Genomic DNA, 25,214 nt, shown 5'->3' with positions numbered 1-25,214 from the left:
CCAGGATCCTATGATGATACTGAGGAGGGGCCATTCACACCCAGGATGAGTTCAGTCTCTGACCTTAAGGCTGAATGGGTCCCAAGGGAAGGGAAGGGCCTTAAGTACCAAAGGGAAACCTGGCCAATCCAAACAGGAGCCTGGCCACAGGCAAGGACTCATCAGACATAAACGTCTCCTCAAGAGTGAAGCTTGGGGGAATCGCAAGGTTTGAAGAAATACAACAATATTTACGTAAGGAAAAGAAGGGGGGATTATCCAAAACCAAGACTGGACTGAGTGGGCTCAGTGTCCATAGAATGCTGACTAACTTTGGGAGGAGGGAATGGAAAACCAAAGGGAGAGGAATAGAATGGAGTAGCTGAGACCCCACAATATAGGCCCTGGAAGGTTGCCCCTAAGGGAATATGACTATTGGGCTGAAAAAGGTTCTATAGATTTAGTTCAAACTTGCTCCTATATAATTACAGATATGTCTCAGTAGCACACAAGCATTAAAATATGGGCCCAGGGCTTCTATTTTCTTGGGGAAAGGCAACTGCAATATGTACACAGTGGAACTAGAGTCAATGCAGTGCAGGTAACGGAGCACTGGCAAATCTCAAGACAAAAATTGACCAGACTCTGGCATCTGAAATAGAACATTCACAGAAGGGAAGAGGAAGGAGAGAGAATAAAATCTATAAAAAAAAAAAAAATGGTCCTTTAACTCATCCCCTCTGTCAAGTTTTCTGCTGAAAACCACAATCCAAAACTGGCTGACTTGCATTGCATGTATGTGTGCAGGGAAGGGGAGGGAGCGAAATACATGCAGATACTCACATCCCTCCCACCCCACCCCCTATAAATAATCAGCTTTAGCATCAGCATCTGACAGCATAAAGTTCACGTTAGATGAAATGGATATTTGAACTCATCCTATAAAATATAGATTCAGAGCTGACCATATCAAAATGTCACTTTTGGGTCCCCCCCCTTTTCAAACGACTGTACAGTGATCAGGTTGTTCTGGTACAGATCCTTATCTTCTTTTGTTAAATATACACCTAAAAACTGAACAGGTCATTCTGTCTGGCTGAACTTACCTAAATAAATAAATAAATCTCTGGATTAAATTTTTTTTTTGTTACCTATTACTTCTGTTTCCTCTAATCCAAATTAGCTTTTAAAAAAACAAAATAAATTCATAGGTCTAAATAAGAGCATTCAAGGCTACTTCTGACTGTTCTACAATGGAAAGACATAAGAATATCACCTGTTTGTAATATTAGTGCTGTCTCTCAGATGGTTTAATTCCCTTTTGTCTACAGAGCTCCTTGTTGTCACAGAGGCTATATGATATCTATAATATGAGTGAGAACCCTCAGGCTTGGATGGAGGGCTGAATATGGCCCTCTAGACTTCTTCATCAGGCCCTGGGAACTCTCACCAGGCCACACCCTCTATCCCCAGACCACACCCCTCACCACTGGCACACTTTTCCAATTATTGCTCTTCCCTGGTTGAAGTGTGTCAATGCCTTTTGCTTGCCTGAATGGCGATAGGTGTGTCTATAAACATCTCACTTATGTGTGACTGAAATGTAGTTTACTGTACAACAGTAGTGGCATACTTTGCTCCGCCCACTTTTGCCTCTGGCCCCACCCACCAGAAGATTGTCCATCAGAGAACATGGTGCTTGGCTGAAAAAGGTCTCCCCACTCCCATCTATGTATCAAGTCTTAAAACTAATCTTGGGGTTTGGAGTGAGGTGTCAATAGCATGCTGATGACAACCAGTTCTAGATTTCTGTGATCAGGCACCTGGGATCTGCCATTTCTGCCTCGAACCAGTGCTTTGTCAGATGGATGAGGCAATCAGGTTGAAACAGAATACAAATAATGTGGGCGAGTCATCCTCAGACCCTGACAAACTGCTCTTCCTCTTAGAGCAGGTATAAACTTTTCTCAACTCCCAGATCTCTGATAAGCAGATAATTATGGTGGCCAGAGACGCATCTCACCAGATGCATTTTATCATGTAGGTTCTGCCCTTTCTTGGACAGAGGTGATCTGACTATTTGATCAACCTCAAGGCTCGAATGCACTTTGTGCTCTTGAAGGCTTCAGTGGATAGAAAATGCAACTGCCTGGCTTATTTGAATACTGGGAGGTGTGAATATGTTTAGCTAGCATTATATTATCTGCATTGGCTGCTAGTGTGTTTTCAGCCATATCAGTACAAATTTGGGGAGCTTTGAACATATTTCACCTATATCATCTACACTTGCTGGCCGTTTGCTTCTGGTTTAAACCTTTAAAGCCCTTCATGGTCTGGGACTCATACACCTTAAGAGACCACCTCTCCTGTCTCAATCCCACCCCAAATGTGTAGATCAAATGAGGGTCTGCTTTGTATTGCATTAATAAGTGAGACCTTTGGCTGCTGGGAGCAGGGCCTCCACAATGGTGGTTTTGATCCTGTGGAATTATTTCAATCCCAGATTACAAAGTTGTATGTAGCTGGTAGCTAGGGACGCGGGTGGCGCTGTGGGTTAAAGCCTCAGTGCCTAGGGCTTGCCGATTGAAAGGTCGGTGGTTCGAATCCCCGCGGCGGGGTGCGCTCCCGCTGTTCGGTCCCAGCGCCTGCCAACCTAGCAGTTTGAAAGCACCCCTGGGTGCAAGTAGATAAATAGGGACCGCTTACTAGCGGGAAGGTAAACGGCGTTTCCGTGTGCGGCTCTGGCTTACCAGAGCAGCGATGTCACGCTGGCCACGTGACCCGGAAGTGTCTTCGGACAGCGCTGGCCCCCGGCCTCTTTGAGTGAGATGGGCGCACAACCCTAGAGTCTGTCAAGACTGGCCCGTACGGGCAGGGGTACCTTTACCTTTACTTTATGTAGCTGGTTTTAGGAAGACGTGCTGATTCCCAATGACTTTTTAACTGTCTGATAAGGGTGTGATTTCAGCCGATTCAGTTGGAAGCCAGTGGAGCCTGTTATCTTTTGTTGTCTTACATAAATCTTGCATGCTTTGTTATTTTATTTTGCAGTTTTAAATGCTATTTTAAGTGTCAATTTATTCATTGAAAACCACTTTGAGCTTGTGGAAAAGCAATCTGTAACATATGCATCTCTTGTTTTACACCTCTCTGAATGTTGAAGTTTTAATATGTAGCTATTCGTCAGCAACCTTGTTTTCAGAGTTGTGTAAATACTGACCCACAGTATACAAATGTTTCATTTACTATTGTTGCTGGTAGCACATGTAAAGCAAGTTTGTGTGATGCTTGTCAGTTACTCCACATCAGGAAATAGTCATTTGATGACATCCTTTTCTTCCCAAAGGTGGGTTTCTATGGGGCCTAATTACTGCAACTGACAGATTATTCTTGTTACCAGACTAGAGATGGTGTGTACATGACAGACAACTATAAATGAAGTGCCAGAATTGCACTCAGAAAGAAGCTAGAATAATTTGTAAATGCTGCAGGCATTTTTCATAGTTTTGTAGTTATCTTCTGATGGATGTCTTCAACAGTCTAGTTTTTATCCCAATCAGATTTTGAAATACGAGCTGTTTCTATAGGTATCAGAATGTAGGTGTTGCTTGTCAAAAATTGCTGTTTGGTCCTCCTTTATTACACATCCCAGAGTTTTCATTTACCGTATTTTTTGCTCCATAAGACTCACTTTTCCCCTCCTAAAAGCTAAGGGGAAATGGGTGTGAGTCTTATGGAGCGAATGCAGGCTGCGCAGCTATCCCAGAAGCCAGAACAGCAAGAGGGATTGCTGCTTTCACTGCGCAGCGATCCCTCTTGCTGTTCTGGGTTCTGAGATTCAGAATATTTTTTTTCTTGTTTTCCTCCTCCAAAAACTAGGTGTGTCTTGTGGTCTGGTGCGTCTTATAGAGCGAAAAATACGGTAGGTTATAAGGTGGTTTGGTCCAAGCAGCTACTGAAAACTTCTGTATGTTTGGTTCACCTTTATGGTGAGACATAATGCAATATTGTGTGTTGAATCCATATTGCCTCCCTTATTTAGGAAACAAACTGGTTAGACTAGCATATTGATATTCAATGGGAAAGTCATAATCTATCAAGTTGGCTGTTAAAGCAGAAAGAAAAACAAACACGGATAAAAAGTGAAAAGTAGGAGCTATGTTGTAGACTGGGATTAAAGGTCTCCAGTTTGAAATGGCTATGGTCAACTGGCTTAACTAAACTGCTTAATTTACACCTAGTTCTTACTGATGCGGTAAATCCATGTCTTTGTGGTACCACTGCAGGGTGATGCAGAAATTTCACATTACCGGTATGTTACTCCTTTATTAAAAAAAGAACAAAAATATTTCCGTCGAATACAGCGCAAAGATACATTTAGCAAACTAATAATGTGGTTCCGGCATTGTTATATACTACTAAGTACCTAATAATAGTTTGTCGGAATTAAAACAGTTGTGAAATGGAGGCCAGAAATTCACTGAGGCAAAATTGCATTGTAATTTTTTAGTATTGCACCTTCCCTTTATCACTTTCCTTCCAGATTTTCACTAAAAGATTGTTCATGTCATTCGTGGAATAGGTGTAATCCTGGAAACCAGATTCTGAGGATCTCTCTCCCCCTCCACCACCTCTAGTAGGTTATCTGCCTAAGTTCCATTGATGGACAAAGATCCAGTAGGGCCAGTTAGAATTATGATTTAGTGTCCGACTAGGACTGGGGAGACTCAGGCTCAAATCCCCATTCATCCATGAAGAATGTCAGGCTGTGTACAAACCAAACAATTAAAACACATGACTTCCCCTGAAGAATCCTGCACATTGCAGTTTGCCTGTCACAGAACTACAGTTCCCAGCAGAGGTTGATAGATCCAGCTAGTTTTGCAATTGGAAGAGGCAAAGCTAGACGAAGCTAGAATGTACAGAAGAGGGGAAGGTGCTAATTAGGAGGATAAAGGGAAGTGGGAGTCAGTAGATTCCCCTCTGTGGCTGACGGCTACCTGCTCAGAGCCTTAAATGGCTCTGAAGGCTGCTACCCAGAAGAGAAAGAAATGCAATCCTATGCACACGCTTTTGCATTTAGCGGGATCTACTCCCAAAAGCAAGTATCCATAGGATCCGGCCATTCGGCAGGCTACGTTATTTACGTTATTTGGTTACTCCCAAAAGCAAACAGCTGGAAGGACTAGCTAGATAGAGCTTCGCTGGAGCCGAGCAGGCCGTGCTCTGCCTCCCGAGGGCTAGCCGGAGCCGGGAAGCAGGGTGGCGGCGCCTGCGCGGAGAGGCCCCAAGTCGGCAACCGCGCCTGCTTCGGTCCCTTTAAGGAGCGTCTCCTCTTTCTCGCCGAGTTGCATCAGGCACGCGCGCGTCCCGTCCCCGGCGCACCCACCGCTCGGGCTACCTGCCCGCTCGCTCGCCGTCCCCAACTTCCTAGGCGCGCTCGCGGCCGGGACCGGCGTGCGCGCTCCCGGGGCCTCTCTAAGGCGGAGCTGGCTGAAGGGCGCGCGCTCCCGCCCGGCCAGTCGCGTGGTCTCCTTGCTTCTCCATATTGCTGCGGCGGCATTAGAGGAGACGGGGAGGGGGCACGCCGGGGTTGGGTTTCAAGGGTGGGGGGAGGAAGCCGGCGGCTCGAGCCCCCACCCCGTGGCTCCGGGGTGCGCATCTGACTGAGGAAGGGGTTGGGGGGCGCAGAAAGAGAGAGAAAGAGGGGAGGCAGGAGAGCTCCGGGCGAGGCGGTTTTCGGGGGTGGGAGGGGGAAGTCGGCAAAGTTTGGGGCGGGCGCGTGTTGTCCGGGGAGAGCCTGGAGCCGGGGGCACGAGGCGGCTCCGCGGGGGTGCAGATGGCTACCCAGGTGGAGGCTCTCTTGCCCGCGAACCCCCTGCTGCCCTCCGAGGAGCACGGGCTGGTGATGAAGAAGCCTCAGGAGAAAGGGGAGCAGCACCTCCTGCACCAAGGAGAGAAGGCCAACGCCGACGAGGGCAAGGGGGGCGGCCCCGACAGCTGCAGCAAGGAAGGCGGCGGCGGCGGCAACGTGGGGGAGCAGCATCTGCGCCGAAACGGGGCGCTGCTCAAGCCCCCCAGCATCAAGCAGCAGAAGGAGGACAGTAACAACCAGGAGAAGGAGAACCTGCTGCACCAGAGGAGCGGCGGCGGCACCGACTCGACGCGGCTGCCCAGCGAGGCCGGTAGCAGCAGCAGCGGCGGCGAGGAGGGCGGCGAGCCGGGAGGCGTTGGGCGCAAGGAATTCATCGAGGCCCCCCCGCCCAAGGTGAACCCTTGGACTAAGAACGCCCCGGTGGCGCTGGTCACCCTCAACGGACAGTCGCCCCCAGGTGGGTAGCAGCGGGGGACCCGGGCGAGGGAGGGAGGGGCGGTGCTTTCGGTGATGGTGGTCTCGTTTGGGGCAATCGGCGAAGGAAGAGCGTCGCGGCCACTGGCGGAGGGCGATCTTCCCTCCGCAATATGGTGACATTTTCTCTTCTCCACACACACACACCCGCCTCCCCCCCCCCCCCGACGGTGGAACTCCACCCCGTCTTTGTCCATCTGCATCCACCCTGCTTGTACCTCACCTCGCCCTCCGCTCCTTGATCCGCTTCGCTATAAGAAAAATTAATGGGGGGAAAGGGCGAGCGCGGGATCGATGGCAGGCAAATGGAGGGTGGATGCAAGCATGGTGGGACGGGGCTTTCGAAATCGAGCGTGAGACGTCCAAGGCCTTGCTCGCTGGGAAACACGCCCGCGCTGGGCATGGGTGGAACTACCTTTATTGAAGGGAAAGAAAAGAAGGGGGGAGCGGGAGGAAGGGTGCCACCCCCGCGTGCGTGCTCAGGGAATCGGTCTTTTCCTGCGGGAACTGAAGTGAATAAATCTTTTAAGACTTAATCGGGCACGGAAGGCACCCCCGCCGTTGCAGCATTGATCGGATCGTGAATGTTTCATGAGCGATCCCCCCCCCCCCCACACGCCGCTTCCTTTCCCCGAATAGCCTCGCTTTTTAAATGGCGTGGTGGTTGGTTGGCTGAGGGGCAGACGAGCTCGTGAGGCTTAGACGTAACCCCGACCGAAAGTCGATAGGGAAGCCCGGCATATTTGGGGTGTGTGGAGTGTGACTGTGACCTTTCAAAGTAGCCGGAGAGGATTTAAAAATGCAGGTTGGCTGTTGTAGTTTAAAACTGTCGAACGTTTATTTGTCTTCTACACGGTGGGGGGGGGCGACAGCTGGGGGCCCCTTTGGAGAAAGACCCCTGAGGAGAGCATGTTGTATGCAAATAGGCATAGGAAAGGGAAGGCCCCAAAGGCTGGACGCGGCCCGGCGGCGGCCGCGCTGTGAGGCGGGGAGCGGGAGGGAGGCGGGCGGTGCGTTTCCGAAGGTTCCTCGCCGCGCCGCTCTAGGCCCCGGTGCAAACGTGCCTCTGGCGACGGTTTGAAAGCTCCCGTCGCTCAGCGCCCCGCCGCCCAATGGCCGGGCGTGGGTGTGTGTGACTCTGTGCGCCGCCGTGCTCGGCGCTTCCTCCCTTTCCCAGCATTCCGCTGCAGCAAAGGCAACGTGGTTTTTCTGTCGCGGAGAGCATGTGATTTCTCCTGAGCTCGCCGTGGGGCCTTCGCGTTTGGACCTCTCTTCCTCTCACTCCCCGCCAGTCCAACAACACTCCCCCCCCCCCCGGGCCGCCGATCGCCTTTCTTTTGACAGGCGGCTCCGAAGAAACCCCCCCCACCCCCTCTCAGGGCCTCAGCGCGTATTTTTCCGAGGGTGACAGTGAAACCTGCTCTTTCCCCGCCCCCGTCAAGCGGGTGAGAGCAGGAAAAGATGAGCTAGGCCTCGCACATGGAAGCTGGGCTGCCCATGTGCGGCCCCGTCCTCTGCAGTACCGCCGCCTCCCTTTCAGTAACCCCGAAACACTCGCGGACACGTGTTACAATGCTACTGGAGGATCCATATGGTAGTGGATGTGGGACAAAGGTCTTCCAAAAGTCCACGTGGGCTTATATCCTTTGTAGGTTAATGCTGCTGGGCCTTTTCACCCTTTGGCGTTTGAACTGGGCCAGTACTGTGACATTTAAACCTTCGGTCTGGGTTCTCAGTGTGTTCATAGTTGGAATTCAGATGACATGCTCTAGCCCTCTATTTCTAGCTTTGAAACTGGGGGAAGAGTGGAATAGAGAGGCTGGAGACTTGCCTGTTACACTGAGGCGGTCGCTTGGAATGTTACAGCAACTTTCTCTCCACCTTTTGACATATATAGATGGCCTTGGAGAAATTCAAGAGAGTATTGCATAATCAGACCACTACCAGAAAGCTATTTCTTATATGCCCCTTCCATATGTTCCTGGGTGATATGCAGGGAGGGCAGGCATAAGTTATTACAGGAGAGATAGCTAAGCTCATGTTTAGCTTATGGAGGTGAAATCTGAACTGCTTTTTGAGGAAACGACAACAAAAGGAGCAGTTTTAAACTGCTAGCTTTATTGAGTCCAAGTCTTCAAAATTGTTTATTATTACCAAACGTAACACTAGATTGCTCATGAATGCTTGTACTATATTATATGATGAATCATCAAGTTTTACTGACTCCTGTAAGACGCACTGCTGTGCAGCACCTGGCTCAAATGCTATTTTTCTCCCTTCAAAATCAGGGAGTGGTAGTGCTTATTATCACAAATGCAAGATCATTAGAATAGATTTAATAATACTCTCCAGTCTGTTCAACTGTATCAGCTTAGAAGTATGATAATACTGGCTTGTTGGGACATATTTATGAGCGAGTCTTCCAGAGGTTAAAGTTCCAGTACGTAGATAGTTTCTAGCATGTTTTGTATAATATTGAGTGTACTTAGAACACTTGGGATACTTCATGTGTTAAACTAGTTGGGTAAATTACTTTTTTGCTTTACTTTTGCTGGTAAGATACCATAACTGAAATTCATTATTTAAATGTTTTTGTTTTTAATGAACCTTTAATGTAGGTGAACATATGTAAAACTTTATGAGGAAGCCCATAACAGTACAATAGTACAAATAGACTTTGTCCCTAAATAAGAAATGTCACTTTTGTGAAAGAAACATGTATAGGGCACAATGCACTTGTGTGGTGGGCACTTTACCTACAAACGGAAGATTCCAGTAGTGATTAACAGTTTTGTTCTCTTATGCCCTTCTCCTCTTACCTGTGTGTGCACACAGGTAGGTGGTATGACAGGACAGCCACCTCACATATCCCCATACTGTTATTCTATCATCACCTGATGCAAGCACAGCTAACTTGCAATGCATGGAGAGGGAGGACTGGACAGGGATATTAGAAGTACTTGCAAATCTCCCCCCACCCAATTGACTTGTTCACAAGTGCCATCTCTTGGTGCAAATGGATCATACCCATAGTGTTTCAGTAATCCACCTTTTGTAGGGCTGTCTAAAAAGCCCCCTGGTAAAGCACATGCTGCAAAGATTTCTGCTTCTTGGCAGCAGTGGCCATAATTTGTACAATACTAGCTTTGGCAAATTATTCCGCTCTCGTAGCACTGTTTTTTCTGCTGCTTGTTATTTTATATATAATTTGCAACATAAACATGATGTAGTTGGAGAATACCAGATTGAACCATGCAGTGATTGAGAACTATGTGATAGGCTTTGGTTTAAGGTGGCTTTCTTTTATAGCATGTTGCACAAATTTAAAAACTTAATATGGGAGTTTTCTCTATTTAGTACTTTCAGCTTGAAAATATATGTGTAAGCATCCTGAAGTTTCTGTGCTGGGAAAAAGCTTTGTGCGTTGTAATGATTTCTAAAGCTTAATATTGGCAAAGGTGATGTGGCAGCTGTTTTCCTATATTTGGGAAATTTGCCCACAACTGATTTGGGGGGAAAATGCTACTTGCAAATAAGTCTATAACTTGTATCAAACTGCTAGTGTATAAATATATGTGTATAATTTTCAGCAGCTTCTGGTTTTGGCACTGACTTAGTCGCAAAGTTGCTGCATCATGCCCCTCTGGAGCATGCCAGAGGCTATGTTTCAGTGTAGCCATAACACCAACTCCTGGTTTGGTTCCACAAGAATTTTCCTTGACTTGAATCCAGGTTGCAAACCTCAAAGCAGACTTGTAATCCTGGTTTCAAGACAAGTGCAAAGCATAATTTTCCAGCTCCCACATAATTAAAAATAATGGTTTGTGATAAAAAGAAAGTCACATTGACTTAGCACGTATAGGGGGAGGGGAAGTGTGCTAGCACAAGGCTCATGCATGGAATACCAAATCATTGTTTGGCATTATGTGTGAACCAGCCTTGTTCTTGATTACCCAGAACAATGGATATGACATCCTAAAAGTATAATTGAGCATTTCAGCTTGCTGTTTGAATTTTGCCTGTAGTATTGGGCAACAGACTGAAGGGTTGTAAGATAGAAGTGCAACATCAAATGTGATGCCAAATATAATGATATTTTAAATTGTGCTGCTTACAGGAATGTCTTTAAATAATGATGCTACACTGAATGGCACAAACAAGATTTTATCTGAGGAGCTAAGTTCAGTCCAAGGGTGCATATTGAGAATTCTGAAAAGCATTTGTAGGTGGATTACAAAAGTTTGTGGAAGGTACAGTTGTAGATTATTTATTTTGACAACCTGGTATGGTCAGTGCATGTTTGTGTAGAATCCCACTGTTTTCAATGGGATCAACATCCAAAGAGCATAGTAATGGACTTGCTATTAAGGCTGGTGGCAAGTAGACTGGTGACTCTCAAACATTGAACGTATTTTGATTTTAAAAAGCAATTTTCTGCATGCAATTAGGACAAGCGAAGGTGCTGCATGTCAGGGCTTGATTACCTAGGAGGAAGTTGTCTTATATCTGAGCTTTGCAATAATGGGATATAGGCCTGTCTGGGAGCTTGCTGGTTTTTGAGAAAAAGTTGAGAAAGCAGCCATTGCTTTGTTTTATGGTAATACAAAAGTAACATAAATTCAGAAAGCGATTGAGTATTGTGGTTTCCCCCAACAAGTCCTGGAAATGTGTGTGTCTATAATCTCTGGGACTTTCATAGTTCTACATTTGGTTGGCCGCTACAGATTAAGTTACAGCAGATTAAAGTGGCAGGCCAATGTATGGTTATTCAGTAGTCAGTGAACAGAGCTTGTTCACAAACATGATAATGATCAGAATGTAGAGAGTTTTCACTGGAATAGGATTGAGTGATAAATCATTGTTTGACTTGTGAGGTAGTTGCAGGTTCACTTAACACAGATAAGTAATGCTTTAATTGCTGTTCCATCCCAATATGGTGATGTGTGAGATGGTCTTCTGTGTTGTTGTTCCCCAAATCTGGAATGTTTTTCTCACTGAAGCTCAGACAGCAGAAACTCTGGTAGTTTCCGCTGACTTGTAGAAATAACCTGCTTTTCCCGGGCATTTGCAGTAAATCAGTAAGTACTCTCTGGTTTAATTCTCATGCTGTTTCTCAATTAATTATTTTATTATTGGGCTGTTTTTAAATCATGGTTAGATTTTTTGCTTTGCTGGAAATCACCCTTGGATCATGTTGATGTGATGAAAGCTGGCCTATAAACTGGAGGACTGAATAAATAATAAACAGAATATTTGGATCTTCTAGTCTGGATCTTCTAGTGCAGAGGAGGTTTATGTGCACTTTACTACTATTGCAACTGGTATATAAAAGAAACCACACAATTTTGGATTCTATATTTCTGAGAAAAGCCATTGTGTTGCCTCTGAGGTTGCCTGGTGTATGAATCTGATATGTCACAGTTGCTCAGTCAATTAGCCAAAAATTTTAAAATCACCTTATGGTTTTCCATGAGTTGAACAAACACATTTTTGTGTTTTGTGGTCTTATAAATTAATATATGAACTATACTTCTTGAGAAAGTAGCCAAGTGTCCTATTCTCCACCCCTTTTTGCATGATTTTGTAGGATAAGGTGTTCCTCCACAGGGACACACCTTTATTCACCCTAATCTTAAAAGTTTCCATCCTAATTGTTTTCTGTTTGAAAAGGTTATTAAAATAACATGTGACTCAGCTGACTGCTGCAGAAAAGTGAGAGCTGAAGCGCACTTACTTCACTTCAGTTCAACCATGAAACTAATTTTGCTTGTTGTGTGAGAGCTGACAGCAGCATGGTTCCAACCTTTTTTCTGCAACATGTCACAGCATTGTGGATGGGACTAGATAACGTATCAGCAGCATGTTTTGCCCCTTTCTGTGACATACTGCAGTATTGTTGGCTTTGATTAACTCTCCAGAAATCGTAGGGCTGCAACATCCATCATCCCCGACTATTGGCCATGCTGGCTGGGGCTGAGGGAAATTGTGATCTTAAAACATCTAGAGTAGGCTTCCTCAACCTCGGCCCTCCAGATGTTTTAAGACTACAATTCCCATCATCCCTGACCACTGGTCCTGCTAGCTAGGGATCATGGGAGTTGTAGGCCAAAAATATCTGGAGGGCCGAGGTTGAGGGAGCCTGAACTAGAGGGCACCAGGTAGGGAAAGATGGTTTTAGAGTAAGGGCAGAATTGCAGTGTTGGAATTCATCACCAAATGTACATGCAGCTTACTCCAAAATTAAAGGATATGTTATTTAAAAAGTTGGTTTAATTATGATCTACTACTCAGGAATGGTTTTTCTTCTTAATGTTGACAGAAGTCATTTGGGTGGAATTTCTCCTTTTGAAGTGCATCAAAGGTCATTTATTCCCTTCACTATGCCCTTCAGTTTTTTTCTAGACCTTTGCTCTGTGCACTGTGTATTCAAGAGAAGCTGTGGAATGTAATGTTTGAGTGAAAACTGATTCATGGCACATTGTCTGGTCCTTCCTAGAATAATCCTAAATCTCTAGGATTTCCAACTGTAAAGGCTCTAGTTGCCTCTCATTCTAGTTTTCTACCCTGTTCTTTGGTTTGTTTTAACTGGAACTGTCTGGGCACTTGCATCCCAAGCCTAAATATGTTTGTTTGGAAGTGAGTACATTCATTTCTGTGTGATTTCCTCCTAAAGTAGCTTTGTTTAGGGTTTTAATCTTATGGTCATTTTAAGATTAATGTATGAATATATTTGGGACGCGGGTGGCGCTGTGGGTTAAACCACAGAGCCTAGGACTTGCTGATCAGAAGGTTGGTGGTTCGGATCCTCGCGATGGGGTGAGCTCCCGTTACTCGGTCCCTGCTCCTGCCAACCTAGCAGTTCGAAAGCATGTCAAAGTGCAAGTAGATAAATAGGTACCGCTCCGGCATGAAGGTAAACGGCGTTTCCGTGTGCTGCTCTGGTTCGCCAGAAGCGGCTTAGTCATGCTGGCCACATGACTTGGAAGCTGTACGCCGGCTCCCTCGGCCAATAAAGCGAGATGAGCGCCGCAACCCCAGAGTCGGCCACGACTGGACCTAATGGTCAGGGGTCCCTTTACCTTTATGAATATATTTCGCAAGAACAGTATGCAAGGGTGCTTAATGTTATTTTAAAAGGAGGGAAATGAAGGATGTTCCCAGTTTAGAAAACATTTTTACATTGAATCTTAATGATAATCAGGGTGGATTGTGACTCCTGCAAGCCCTCTTCAAGTCTCAAACGTAAATTACTTTGAATGTAAACAAACTGATAATCACATGTTCTGTTGGTGATTTTTACATGGTAAGAATTGACAGATTTTTGACATTAGATGGTGTAAGATGCATTTTTCTTTAAAGCAGTTTTTCCACTAGGCGAAAGTGACATAAAAACAGTAATTGTCTTCTCTAAGAATAGGAATTCTTCATTACCTGCACCTGTATGAAATTCAAGATTCAGTCTCTCGCATTTTAAGTTGAGAATTTTATTAATAGTTATATGGCACTTGTTGCTAAATAAAAGTGTATCATATGCCCCTTTTTAGTACTTCTTGTAACACCTGTAAGATAAGCCAAGGTTTCCCATTTTGCTGATGTAGGGTGTTCGCTGAAATAGGGTGTATCCAACTAACACATCCTGTCAGCACATGCATTTCCATTTGCACAATGGAAATTCCCCCTTCTCTTCCCACAACCTCCTCAAATTTCCTTTAAGGGTTAGGAGAACCCCTAGAACAGATTTAGGGATCATGCAGGGGGAGGAGAGAAGTTCCATAGCACTGATGGAATCCTTGCACTGATGGGATACATTAGCTGGATATCTCCCATAGTTGTTTACTTACAAACACTTAAGTTGAAATTTCAATTGCTGTGGATCAGCTTTTCACTTCACCATATCTTTGAAGGAGCAGGATGGGCCAGTAAATTGGATTTTACATTCGCACTCACCCCTGTGTTTTCTGATTGGCCCTTGGCAGGATTAGTGGAGTTGGTGACTTATGAAGCCGTAGCATGTACTATGCAAGTTGGATTTGTGTACATGCTAATAAATATCTCGGCCTCGGTTCTAGTCAGCAGGACAACAATATTAAGGTGTGACATTTTGAGGAAGCATGTGAGGTGAAGATAATTTTATGTGTCTTGCCGACTAAAAGTGACATAGGAATCATAGAAATTTTATAGTGAGTTTGTAGAAGACCTGACTGAGACCTTGCAGAATTGACTTCAACACATCTCCCTACTCTGAATGCTCCTAGTCAATACCTTGTCAATACAGTTGTACCTCGTGTTGCGTAACCTCCAGGTTACGGAATCTTTGGGTTACAGCCGTTGCAAACCCAGAAGTGGGTTTGCCACTCTCACATGCGCGGAAGTGCTCTGTGGCGCCATGCACATGCACAGAAGCGGTCCTCCGGTTACGGAATTTTTGGGATACAGCCGGGCCTCTGGAACGGATCCCGTTCATAACCGAAGGTACCACTGTATTTTGTCTTGGCACAAGATTGCTCCTTCTGGTCTCTTGGACTGCTTGTATGGTTTTCTTTGTTTTATAGATATGTCTTATGATGGGGAGAGCAGGCCAGTTGTGCTGTGTACTGTGATGCATATTATACATTATAGTTAAGGGAAGCTTGCTTGTTAATTTGGTCATAATTTTGATTTTTCTGGCTTGCTGTGGCTTCCTCAGTTTTGTATTTGAAGGTACATAAATAATTCAGTAATTAAATCCCTGGCTTAGGAATCCTGGTATAATGTACCTTTTAAAAACAGGGAAATAACTGAAATCCTGGTGATTGGCTTCATGCAAATGATAGAGACCCACATTTTATTGAGTAGTGAAGGGATTAATAGTGAAAAACGGCTTCATATTGTGGCCCTGCAGTGCAGTTGTTTAACCAGCAGTTTCTCTGGTCTGAGCAGAGACAATAGCTGATAGGACCTGGGAGCTGTGAATTTCACTGTTGAATGAATTGATCAGCTTAGCATTGTGGAATTACTGGTTTATTTGCATAGGAATATATTTTGAAGTGCATGGAGGGAGGCATAGGATTTTTCACCAGGAAGAGGGGACTCAACTTTGAATCATTTGGGGGAACTAGTTGTGTCAGTCATAGTTCCCTTTGTGTGGGACTCCACATATGCTAGTGAGTTTACATGGCAATTGGCTACATTTAAAATATTTTCAACAAAGAAGGATGATTTCCCAAAGCAGCTGCCAGTTGTCCAATCTAGTGTGTGCAGTCTGTTTTAATAGGGTGATCTTGTGTGGGTGGTTGTTAGAACTGCATGTCTTAAAATCCAAGAGGCTTGTTCTTGCATCCATAGCGCTAGCTGGTGTTTTAAAGCTATATGGGCAGTATTTTGGTGTGAATTTGATAGTATGGAAGTGTGATTGGAGGACAATAATGGTAAAGAGGGTGCAGTTGCATAGATATTCAGTGTTAATCTGTTAACAGTTTAAACTAATTGTTTTGAGCAACATCCTGGAAGTTGAGCTGCAGTTGACCTTTCTTACAGTTTGCTTTTTGAAATACTGTTTGGCACTCTAAATGGGCAAGAGTCATTCATCTTGTAGCCATAGCAGGCATTTTTGTCTTACTTATTTTCTGTGTATTCAGTAGTGTCAGTGAAGCACTCATATTTAATCAAGTTACTTCAGACTTTAGTTTTGTTAGTTAGTTCACTTGCATATAAAGTTCTCTGAATAAACATTGCTTACTTTATATGTGATTTTTACCTAAAACAAATGGCTCTCATACTCAGTGTTAGAGACTCAAATATATAAGCTAATTCTCAAATGGCACCTTAAACTTGCGTTATGGTTGCCACAATAGAATGTCTAGGTGCCTTTTTTGCATTGAAGTTTATTATTATTAATTCATTTTTGTACCGATTTGTATTTTAAATAACAAATATCAAAGTGGGTTAAAACACATTAAAACATCAAATAAAACAATCCAGCCTAAAGCAGATTCAACCTTCAAGGAAAATATTTCAGATCCTTCTCTAAGTGACATTTTGCTTATCCTATATTTCTTTACCTACTTAATTTATATAGCAGCCCCATAACAGCAGTACCCTAGGAAGCCAGTGTAATGTAGTGGTTAGAGTGTCAAAGACATGGGAGATCAGAGTTCAAATCCCCACTCAGTCATGAAGTGCACTGGTGACCTTGGGCCAATCACAGCCTCTTAACCTACCTCATGGGGGTGAACCATGTACTCCTTGGAGGAAGAGGTGGCCTATACGATAACTGCAATAAATAAGCTCTTCTGCTTACTTGCTTGAAAAAACTGGAGGGGCCAGACAGATGGAGATGTCAGTCGGCAACCTGGCACCCAGAGATCTCCACGTGATCACAGGTGGACCTGTGCCAGTTGCAAAATGCACCTGGCTAATTTCTGACACCGATCCTGAGCATTTCAAGTTCCTCATTAGTTCCGTAAGGGCCCCATGGGCACATGGTGTATATGGCAGGGGTGGAGGAACTTTTGGTATTTGAAATGCAGGGTTTTCTCAAGGCCCCACCTTTCACCTTGAGTGCTTTAGCCGTTCTTATCTATGATAATGCCTCTTGCTTGCTTAGGAGGATAGGAAGAGTTGTGTGCAAAAAAACCCCCACCTTTGACTTTTACTCTTCATAGAGGCTGCTCTCTCTCTCTCCTTGAATTTGTGCACAGAATCCCTTGTTAGTGCGTAGTAAGAGCCAAGAATGTCCCTCAAAATTTCCACAGTTATGAATTTACTGGATGGACTTGCAGAGCTGTAAGGAAGGGTTAATGAGATAGTCTAGGTAAAGAATGGGCCCGCATTTTGTTCATTCAGTGTCATAAGGCAGTCTAGTAAGGCTAAAACCTGTCATTCTCCTTTTAAGAACAAGGTCCACATTAAATGGCACAACAGAGGTTCACTTGCAGTTTCTGTCACAGGTGAAGGTTTGTCTCTTTGGAAATATTTGCTGGTGAAAGAGCAAGATAATCTTTTGCTAGGTGTGGGACTTCCTTGTCTATGAATGTCACAACTTCTGAAGAGGAACAAGGGCCGACATCTTGCTGCAAAATAGCCCCAGTCTTACTAATATTTGTGGTGCAGTCTGTGTGAGAAGGTGTTTAGCAGAATGGCTGCTTCCTGTGGAAATCCATTGGAGTGCCCAGTACATATGGCAGGCATAGGCAAATTCGGCCCTCCAGATGTTTTGAGACTACAATTCTCATCATCTCTGACCACTGGTCCTGTTAGCTAGGGATGATGGGAGTTGTAGTCCCAAAACATCTGGAGGGCTGAGTTTGCCTATGCCTGACATATGGCATATGACAACTTAGTCTGCTCTCTGCAGGATATGAGGAGAGGGCGCTTTATGCTAGAGTGAGTTCTTGTAGCATTATAGGACCGATACTTTGTATGTGTTCAACAAATGTATCCGTGGGGCTTTCTAAGCATCTACAGTATGTCATGCTTGTGATAAAGTGTCTGGACATTGCTGAGCTGGTATGGTAGCATGGACATTCTCATTATTCAGAGAGCAAAGCTGTCAGTTCTTGCAGTCCTAAATCTGTGAAGGAAGAAAATGTCATTGATTGGGTGGAATTAAAACCTTTTAGACTGTGTAGGCTGTACTAGCTTTGTAGGGTAGACCGAAGTGTGAAGGAGGTCCTGGGCTGTAGAGATGCTAAGTCAGGTTGGTTAGTGTTGGACCATAATCCAACCCCCCACTATCACTTTGAAAACTCAAAGTCCTTCTAGCATAGCAAAGTCACATTCCCCTCCCCCAAGGCTCACTCATGATAACTATCCATCTTGTAAAGATTGAGTCCATGCACCCTTATCAAGTGCATTAGTGACTTCAAGTAATCATTAACACCACCATATCTGGCTGAAATAGGGGGAAATAGAGTTGGATGTCTGCATACTGGTGGCAGCTTACTCAGTTTCTAGACATCTTCTCCCATTAGTTCCATGTTGAGACAAGATGTGGAACTTTTATAAACTCCTCTGACCCGGTTATTGTAACTGATAATACACTGCCCTAAACTGTCAAATGTTGCTGTGGTGCTACTACTGTAGTTTAATGGTGGCACCATAACCATTTTTTTCACTTGAAAAAATGCAGCAGTGGTGTCTTACTCCTTATTGAATACTATTTGTCTAGAATTTATGGTGGTCTGACAAAAATGGGAAACATAGGAAGCTGCCTTAGAGTCAGATCACTGGTCCATCTACCTTAATTTGGCGGTGGCTCTCCAGGGTTTTAGAGAGGGAGTTTTCCCCAGCCCTCTAGACAAAGTTAATAGGTACTAATCCTGGGACCTTCTGCATGGATAGCAGATGTTCTGCCACTGAGCTGTAATTGGCCATGAAAAACTGCTTGTTTTGATTGATTGTTCACTCACAATAAACTCAGCAGAAATGAAGAATCTGCCCAATGAAAAGTTATTTGAAATTCAACTTTTTGTGTACCATAGTTTAACTTTTGCCTCTTTTTGTGATACCAGCACATTCGTCAGAATGTACGTGCTGCCAGGTTTGTATTACACTCTTTATAGTGATTCTGCAATTGAAAAGAGATTTCTGTCAAAACTGTGCATCTTACACTTCTGTAGAAGCTACCGTATTTTTCGCCCTATAGGACACACTTTTCCCCCTCCAAAAATGAAGGGAAAATGTGTGTGCGCCCTATGGGGTGAATGCAGGCTTTCGCTGAAGCCTGGAGAGCGAGAGGGGTCGGTGCGCACTGACCCCTCTCACTCTCCAGGCTTCAGGAAGCTATCCGCAAGCCTTGGGAGCCCGCGGGAGCTGCCTCTATCCCAAAGCCTGGGGCCCGCTGAGCAGTCGCGCCCCGGGCTTCAGGTACCTCTCTGCAAGCCGTGGGAGGGCTCCCACGGCTTGTGGAGAGCAGCCTGTTCTGGGGTCAGGGGAGGCTCGGGCTTCCCACACCCCAGCCCCACACCTGGGGGGGAAAATAATTTTTCCCCCTTTATTTCCCCCCCAAAAAACTAGCTGCGCCCTATGGGCTGGTGCGCCCTATGGGGCGAAAAATACGGTAATTATTAAGCAGGGTTTTGTTTGCAAATATCATGACTTGAAATTACTACAGTGGTACCTCAGGTTAAGAACTTAATTCGTTCTGGAGGTCCGTTCTTAACCTGAAACTGTTCTTAACCTGAAGCACCACTTTAGCTAATGGGGCCTCCCGCTGCCGCCACACTGCTACCGCACAATTTCTGTTCTCATCCTGAAGCAAAGGTCTTAACCCAAGGTACTATTTCTGAGTTAGCGGAGTCTGTAACCTGAAGCGTCTGTAACCCGAAGTTTCTGTTACCCAAGGTACCACTGTATTGTTATCAAATTGTTTCCTGTATAAAAGAGTTCTGTATACTGTGCTCTAAAATACACTTTAGCATCTTTTTTAAAGTTTGAATATTAGAGCAGCTCAGCTATAAGATTCCCTTATTTTTTTAATTTCTTGAGGAAGCAATAATCTTGCCACCTAATTTACCCAATGACTGTGATACCAGTAGGAAAACAGCACAAAAACGAGCCTCTTAAGGAAGCAATTAAAATACTCTTGCCCTTAATATGAAGGAGCTGCTATTCTAGAATGCTATTCAAAAAGAGCATTGAAAATAAGTATTGCAGGTGTGATTGCTTACCCTGTTCCCACGTAGCCTGTTGGAAGCTGGCACCTGCAATAGTCAAGGCCAGCTGGGATGGGATAAAAAAAGTCATACCCAGGAGCACAGTGGGTACTGTTTCCCTTTGTGCCTGCCAGGAGAGAGAGTATGAGTGCAGTTAGATACAGATGTTCCTCTGTTTTATCTCAAGATCTGTGGTTTGTGTGTATGTACTCCCCCCTCCCATATTTTTTTGGTGGAGAGTGAGAGGAGTACAGGGGGCTGGAGGTCACTTTTACTTGCTGCACATGACCAAATTAAAAGGTTGCTCTAAATTACCATTCAGAAGTTAACTTTTGTGGTCACAGTAATGGCACACTCTTGGAGAATATTAATAATTCAGCCATTCTAGTAGTGGGTAGAACTCCTGAGAAGTATCTTTGTATGTTTTAGAGAGAAGTTCTACATACTTTTGGAAGAAGCATTAAAAAAGCACGTGATTAAAAATGATACTGACTGGAAGAAGTTTTAATGCTGTCTTTAGCCAAACAGTTGTGAAGTAGTAAGTTAGGTTGAGAGGGGAAAACATCTGGCCCAGTCATTGATGACATGGAATTCTCTTTCAATATTTGTTATATGAGGGGGAAACATCTGGCAGAACCATTATTGGGACAATAAAGTACTGCAAACACTCCGTGTGTGACCAGCATCAAAACTGGAGGGTGCTCAGGTGCTGTAGCCTATTCTTAGCATAATCTATCTTGTCCCAGTTTGTCCTCCCAGTGGTACTTTTATGTGACGCATGGCTACATAATGAGAAAATTCAATAGGACTGCTGCAGTACAAAAATGCCTCTTCTTTACAGATAACTGATTTGTACAATATTGAAAGTTCTCCCTATAGTTAGTCACAGGTGTTGTGCAAACGAAAAATATATTTCCTTGTTTGATTGCAGTGCCTTCTTTCTAACTGGAATGGCCATTGAAAGGCTTAGCTTAAACTGAGTGTCAAGTCTGTTGGCCTCCGTATATCCTGTAGTGCCTACAGGTGACAGGTTTCCTTCATTTGCTGGCGGAAGGGCAGTGAAGCAGTATATCTGGCTCATTGTATCTCCCTCCCCATGGCTCTGTGTGTCTAACAGTATCACTTAAGGCTTACTGGTGATTAAAAGGCAGAGCACAGGAGCTGGGTCACCAGCTGCTTCACTGGACTGATAAATGGGCATTACTTTTCTCTTGTTCATTCTTAATCCACCTAGTACTTTCTCCACACTGACAGTGGGGCACTTGGTCTTGTGGATCAGGCAAGGATTTTGCTACTTATCCAATTTGCACAGTTATCAGGAGGGTGGGGGCTACGATAGGGAATGTCCCGTTCTCTCCAGGTACAGATAAGTCGCTGAGAGAAAAAGCAGCTGTGACCTTTTATTTTTGTAATATACACCTGTATATATGTTAGCCGCCTTAGTAAGTTCCCAAAAGTTACTAGCCTGCATTTTCTTTTTATTTGTCTGTTTTACCTCAAATGGGGAATTTCCCTAAAAATCAGGCTGGTGAATTCCCCCTCTCCCCAGGCTGGTCTGGAAATGCAGCAGGTTGGAGGAGGAGGCATGGATTGCTACCTGTCTGCTTGATTTCAAATTGGACATGCAAGAAGGGGCTTTGCTTCCTCTATGTCCAGCTTAGAAGCACAGTTGGCTGGTGGATTGCTCCATTCCTCCATATCTTGAGTGCTGTGCTTCTGCTTCTCTTCCTTTGTGGCCTGGGCGGAAGCCAAGTGGACTTGTGAAAGATGGACAGATTGCTCTGCTCCTCCTTTGCCAGACTACACACTGGGGTGTGGAGACAAGATTCCACGTTCTCTCTCTGGTCGCCAGTGGCATCCAGATGAGTGGTTAAATGCAAGACTGGTGTATATGTTTTATGGCAGTAGTAATTGTTGGAATAAATCTTTTCATATTTATTTTCAAATCTTAGAGCCAAGTTCAGCAGTTTGGCTTTTGTTGCGGGTTGGGTCAGGTTAAAACTGTAGCATCTTTATGGTTTACTGTTTCTATTGTGTTTTTAAATGTTTGCTTGCAGGTAAATTTACTCAAATCAAAGTTTGGACATAATAGCTACCATAGCTTAACCTCTCAACCTTCTCTCTCTCTCTGTGTGTTAAAATGAGCTAGCAGCACTGCTGTTTTAAAACAAATTGCACAAGCCTATACTTGAATTGCAGCATGCGTGAATGTCATATCACTTGAATATAAACTGAATCTTAATGCACTGTATTGCCTAACACAAAATAAGAAGGGATTGTGAGCCATCTTTTGATCTGTATATGTTTAAAATTGATATTGCACCAGCTGTGTTTGAAATTCGCTGAGCACCAGTCACAATTTGTGACTGCCAACCGGCATTTTGCAACTGGATGGAGATGTCCGGATGCCATCCTTGATGCCTATCATCTCCCCCTGCCTGGTTGCAGTCAGCTGGTCTGCCAGGCACAGCGGCAGCAAAAGAGGCACGTCTTTTGCTACCACGCTATGCCGCCAAACGCCTAATTTGCCCGGCAGCGCAGCAGCAAAAGATGCATCTTTTGCAGCCATGCTATCCTGCGTACCACCTGATTCACTTGGCAGCAAGTATTTTTTTTTTTTTTTCTGCTGCTGTGCTGCGGGGGGAATCAGGTGTTTGGCAGGGTAGCGCGAGATGTGTCTTTTGCTGCCGTGCTACCCTGCAGATCATCTGATTCGCCCAGTAGATTTATTTTTTTCCTGCAAGGCTGCCTGGTTTCTACCCTCCCTCTCAAAAGGCACCTAGACATTTTGTTTTAGAGCCCACAAGCCAGGTCCCAGGAGCCACATGGCTCCTAACATTCCTATCCCAGTTTCTAATACTGTGTACCAGGCTTTTGCAAATGAATCAAAAAAAGGCAGGGAGTGTGGTGGAGTCTCCTTCTTTGGAGGTCTTTAAGCAGAGGCTTGACAACCATATGTCAGGAGTGCTCTGATGGTGTTTCCTGCTTGGCAGGGGGTTGGACTCAGATGGCCCTTGTGGTCTCTTTCAACTCTATGATTCTATGATTCTGGAAATGAGTGCTTGACATCTGCTTAACACTGGTGAACATAATAATTTTAAGAATAAATAATAACTTGTTTTTCTATAATGTGCATGATTTCTGCTTTTATTGTTTTTGCCTACTTCTCATAAAATGGCAAAATCAACGAGTTGCTAGGTTCCTTTACAGTTCAGTGGTTTTTAGCTCCATTTGTAAGAAAAACTTGAAATAATAAAATCAGTTTATAATTAATGTCTGAGTAAACTATTTTTAATACACCAGACATGACCATTCAATAGTAAATCAAAGTATGCATAATGTATTTTATGTTCCTGAATTAACAAAATGACTTTCAATAGCAGTCATATTTCCCTAGTGTCGGAGGTTGAATAATATGGAGATCAGTGATGTGACTCACTGTTGGTGTAAAGAGAGGTGCAAAGCCAAAGCTCCCACATTTCCCATTGTCCTGACAGTGTCTTGCTTTGCGAGCCTCTTAAGAAACTTGAGGCAATCAGGTTGCTGCATTTGAGGCAACTAAAACAAAAGTGATGGAGGTACTTTAATTTCCTGAAATGGGCTCGTTTTGATTTTTTTACATATGCTTTCGTAGGAGCAGTTCTTAACAATCTCCCATCTGCTTCTGTTCCAGTTATAGTGGATGCAGCCCAAAGAAAGTGCTATCTTGTTTAGAAGGAGTGTGTTAGTTGCTGGTAACCGGCATAGTAAATTTATAATCTTAAACTTGCAGGGGCTCAGCTAGTGAAGGTGTGTCCTTCAAGCAGTCACTTGAGGCCTGTTGAATGTTACTATTGTGTGTCTTTTGTTGACTTTTTTAAAAACAGACAGACAAACAAAATATATTGGCTATGTTTGCCAGCATCTGTACTTTCCCATCACCTTACACGTTTTTCCTAGGCAGGACCAGCCATCCCTTCAAATAAAATGAAACAGGTGCTTTGGCAGCAGATTCCAAAATCAGTGTAACTATAAAAGGGATGTCATCAAAGTTCCTGGAGATTGACCTCTGGTGCTGACTGGCTTAACTGGATGATTGAGGTCACACTTTTCAGTGTTCAAGTGTAAGAACTCCCCTAACAGAACTACTTTGCAGATAATGTTTTAAAATAGGTGGCTGTCATTTAAAAAGTGCTAGGTCCTGGTTGGAATATTCTGTTCAAGAAAGGGGGGGAAAAAACACAACAGGGATATTCTGTGGGCTGACATTTGAAGTTGGTGTTTGCTTAAAGGTGCTGATAAGCTTGGGCTCTCTGTGCTCTGTTGCCAAAGGACCTCTTGCTGTATCTCAACCTCGCCCATTTTCTTTTGAACTTCCTAAGGCAGGCTTTCAAAGGTTTTATTACCCTTCACAAATGCTGCTTGTGTAGCCACATATTACCAAGAGCCGAAGTTTAAATGTATTTAGACTGTGTTTTTGTCACCCTGAACATGTTGCTTAATCCCTTTCCAAAAGTGGTTTCTGTCTGTTCAATAAATCCTAGGTACGGTGTGCATACACACATACATGTTCACTTTTATATTAAAATACCTGCATGCTTTCTGCAGAATAAAAGCTGTGGCCTTCAGGAGTGTAGAACTTGGTTGTGTAGCACATGTGCACCATGTACAGGAAGCCGTGGGTTAAATTCCAGGCATCTGTAGTTAAAAGGATCTTGGATTGCAGAGTTGTGAAAGCCTATGCCTTAACCTCTGTTTTTTGTGGCTTTATTTGTACACATCCTTGAAGGTCAACTTGGAATACTTGTGTAACCTTAATGCAAAGTCTAATCCCCCCCCCCCCCCGTGTCGGAGCCATTATCTCTGGAATAAAAGTGTGCATTAGGGCTGGGCAGTATATCAATATAATTGTCCACATCGTGATAATTGTATATTATTTGAGCTGGCAATATATTGCAAATCACAACATTTGTAAAGACTAGGTGATATCTGGTTTTCAACACTGCGATAGCTCACCAGCTAAACATCGCAATGTCATAATGAATACAAATAATCTGGGACTGCCACCAGGCCTGCTAGGAGGCAGAAGCAGCAGTGGCAGAAACAGCTCGCCCTGACCGTGATACGTATCGGCAGAAGTGGCAACAACCTGCAAGGCCTTGTGCTGGTGGCACAATCAATGGTGGCCAGCGAGTACTTGTGGTGGTGACAGGAGCTGGTGACACAAGTGGTGACAGCCTGTGAGGCTTTGCGATGGTGGCACAAACAGTGGC

At 44.4% G+C, this 25,214-nt stretch overlaps 1 protein-coding gene across 4 annotated transcripts in view; it reads left to right on the top strand.

The window, feature by feature from the left end:
* Window positions 1-5,351: 5,351 nt before the first annotated feature.
* The window catches only part of LARP1 (La ribonucleoprotein 1, translational regulator), a 65,070-nt gene continuing 45,207 nt past the window's right edge, over window positions 5,352-25,214 (top strand). The window contains exon 1 of one of the 4 annotated variants that reach the window (XM_083422588.1): window positions 5,352-6,311. In XM_083422588.1, coding sequence (XP_083278714.1) covers window positions 5,819-6,311 — 493 coding nt within the window. In that variant the 5' untranslated portion in view covers window positions 5,352-5,818. The remainder of the gene's footprint in view (window positions 6,312-25,214) is intronic. The other 3 variants (XM_083422586.1, XM_083422589.1, XM_083422587.1) reach the window with 3 other exon arrangements.

The sequence above is a fragment of the Podarcis tiliguerta genome (genome assembly GCF_965153285.1).
Source record: "Podarcis tiliguerta genome assembly, chromosome: 2".
Classification (NCBI taxonomy): domain Eukaryota; kingdom Metazoa; phylum Chordata; class Lepidosauria; order Squamata; family Lacertidae; genus Podarcis; species Podarcis tiliguerta.
This window is presented reverse-complemented; position numbering and strand designations above follow the sequence as displayed.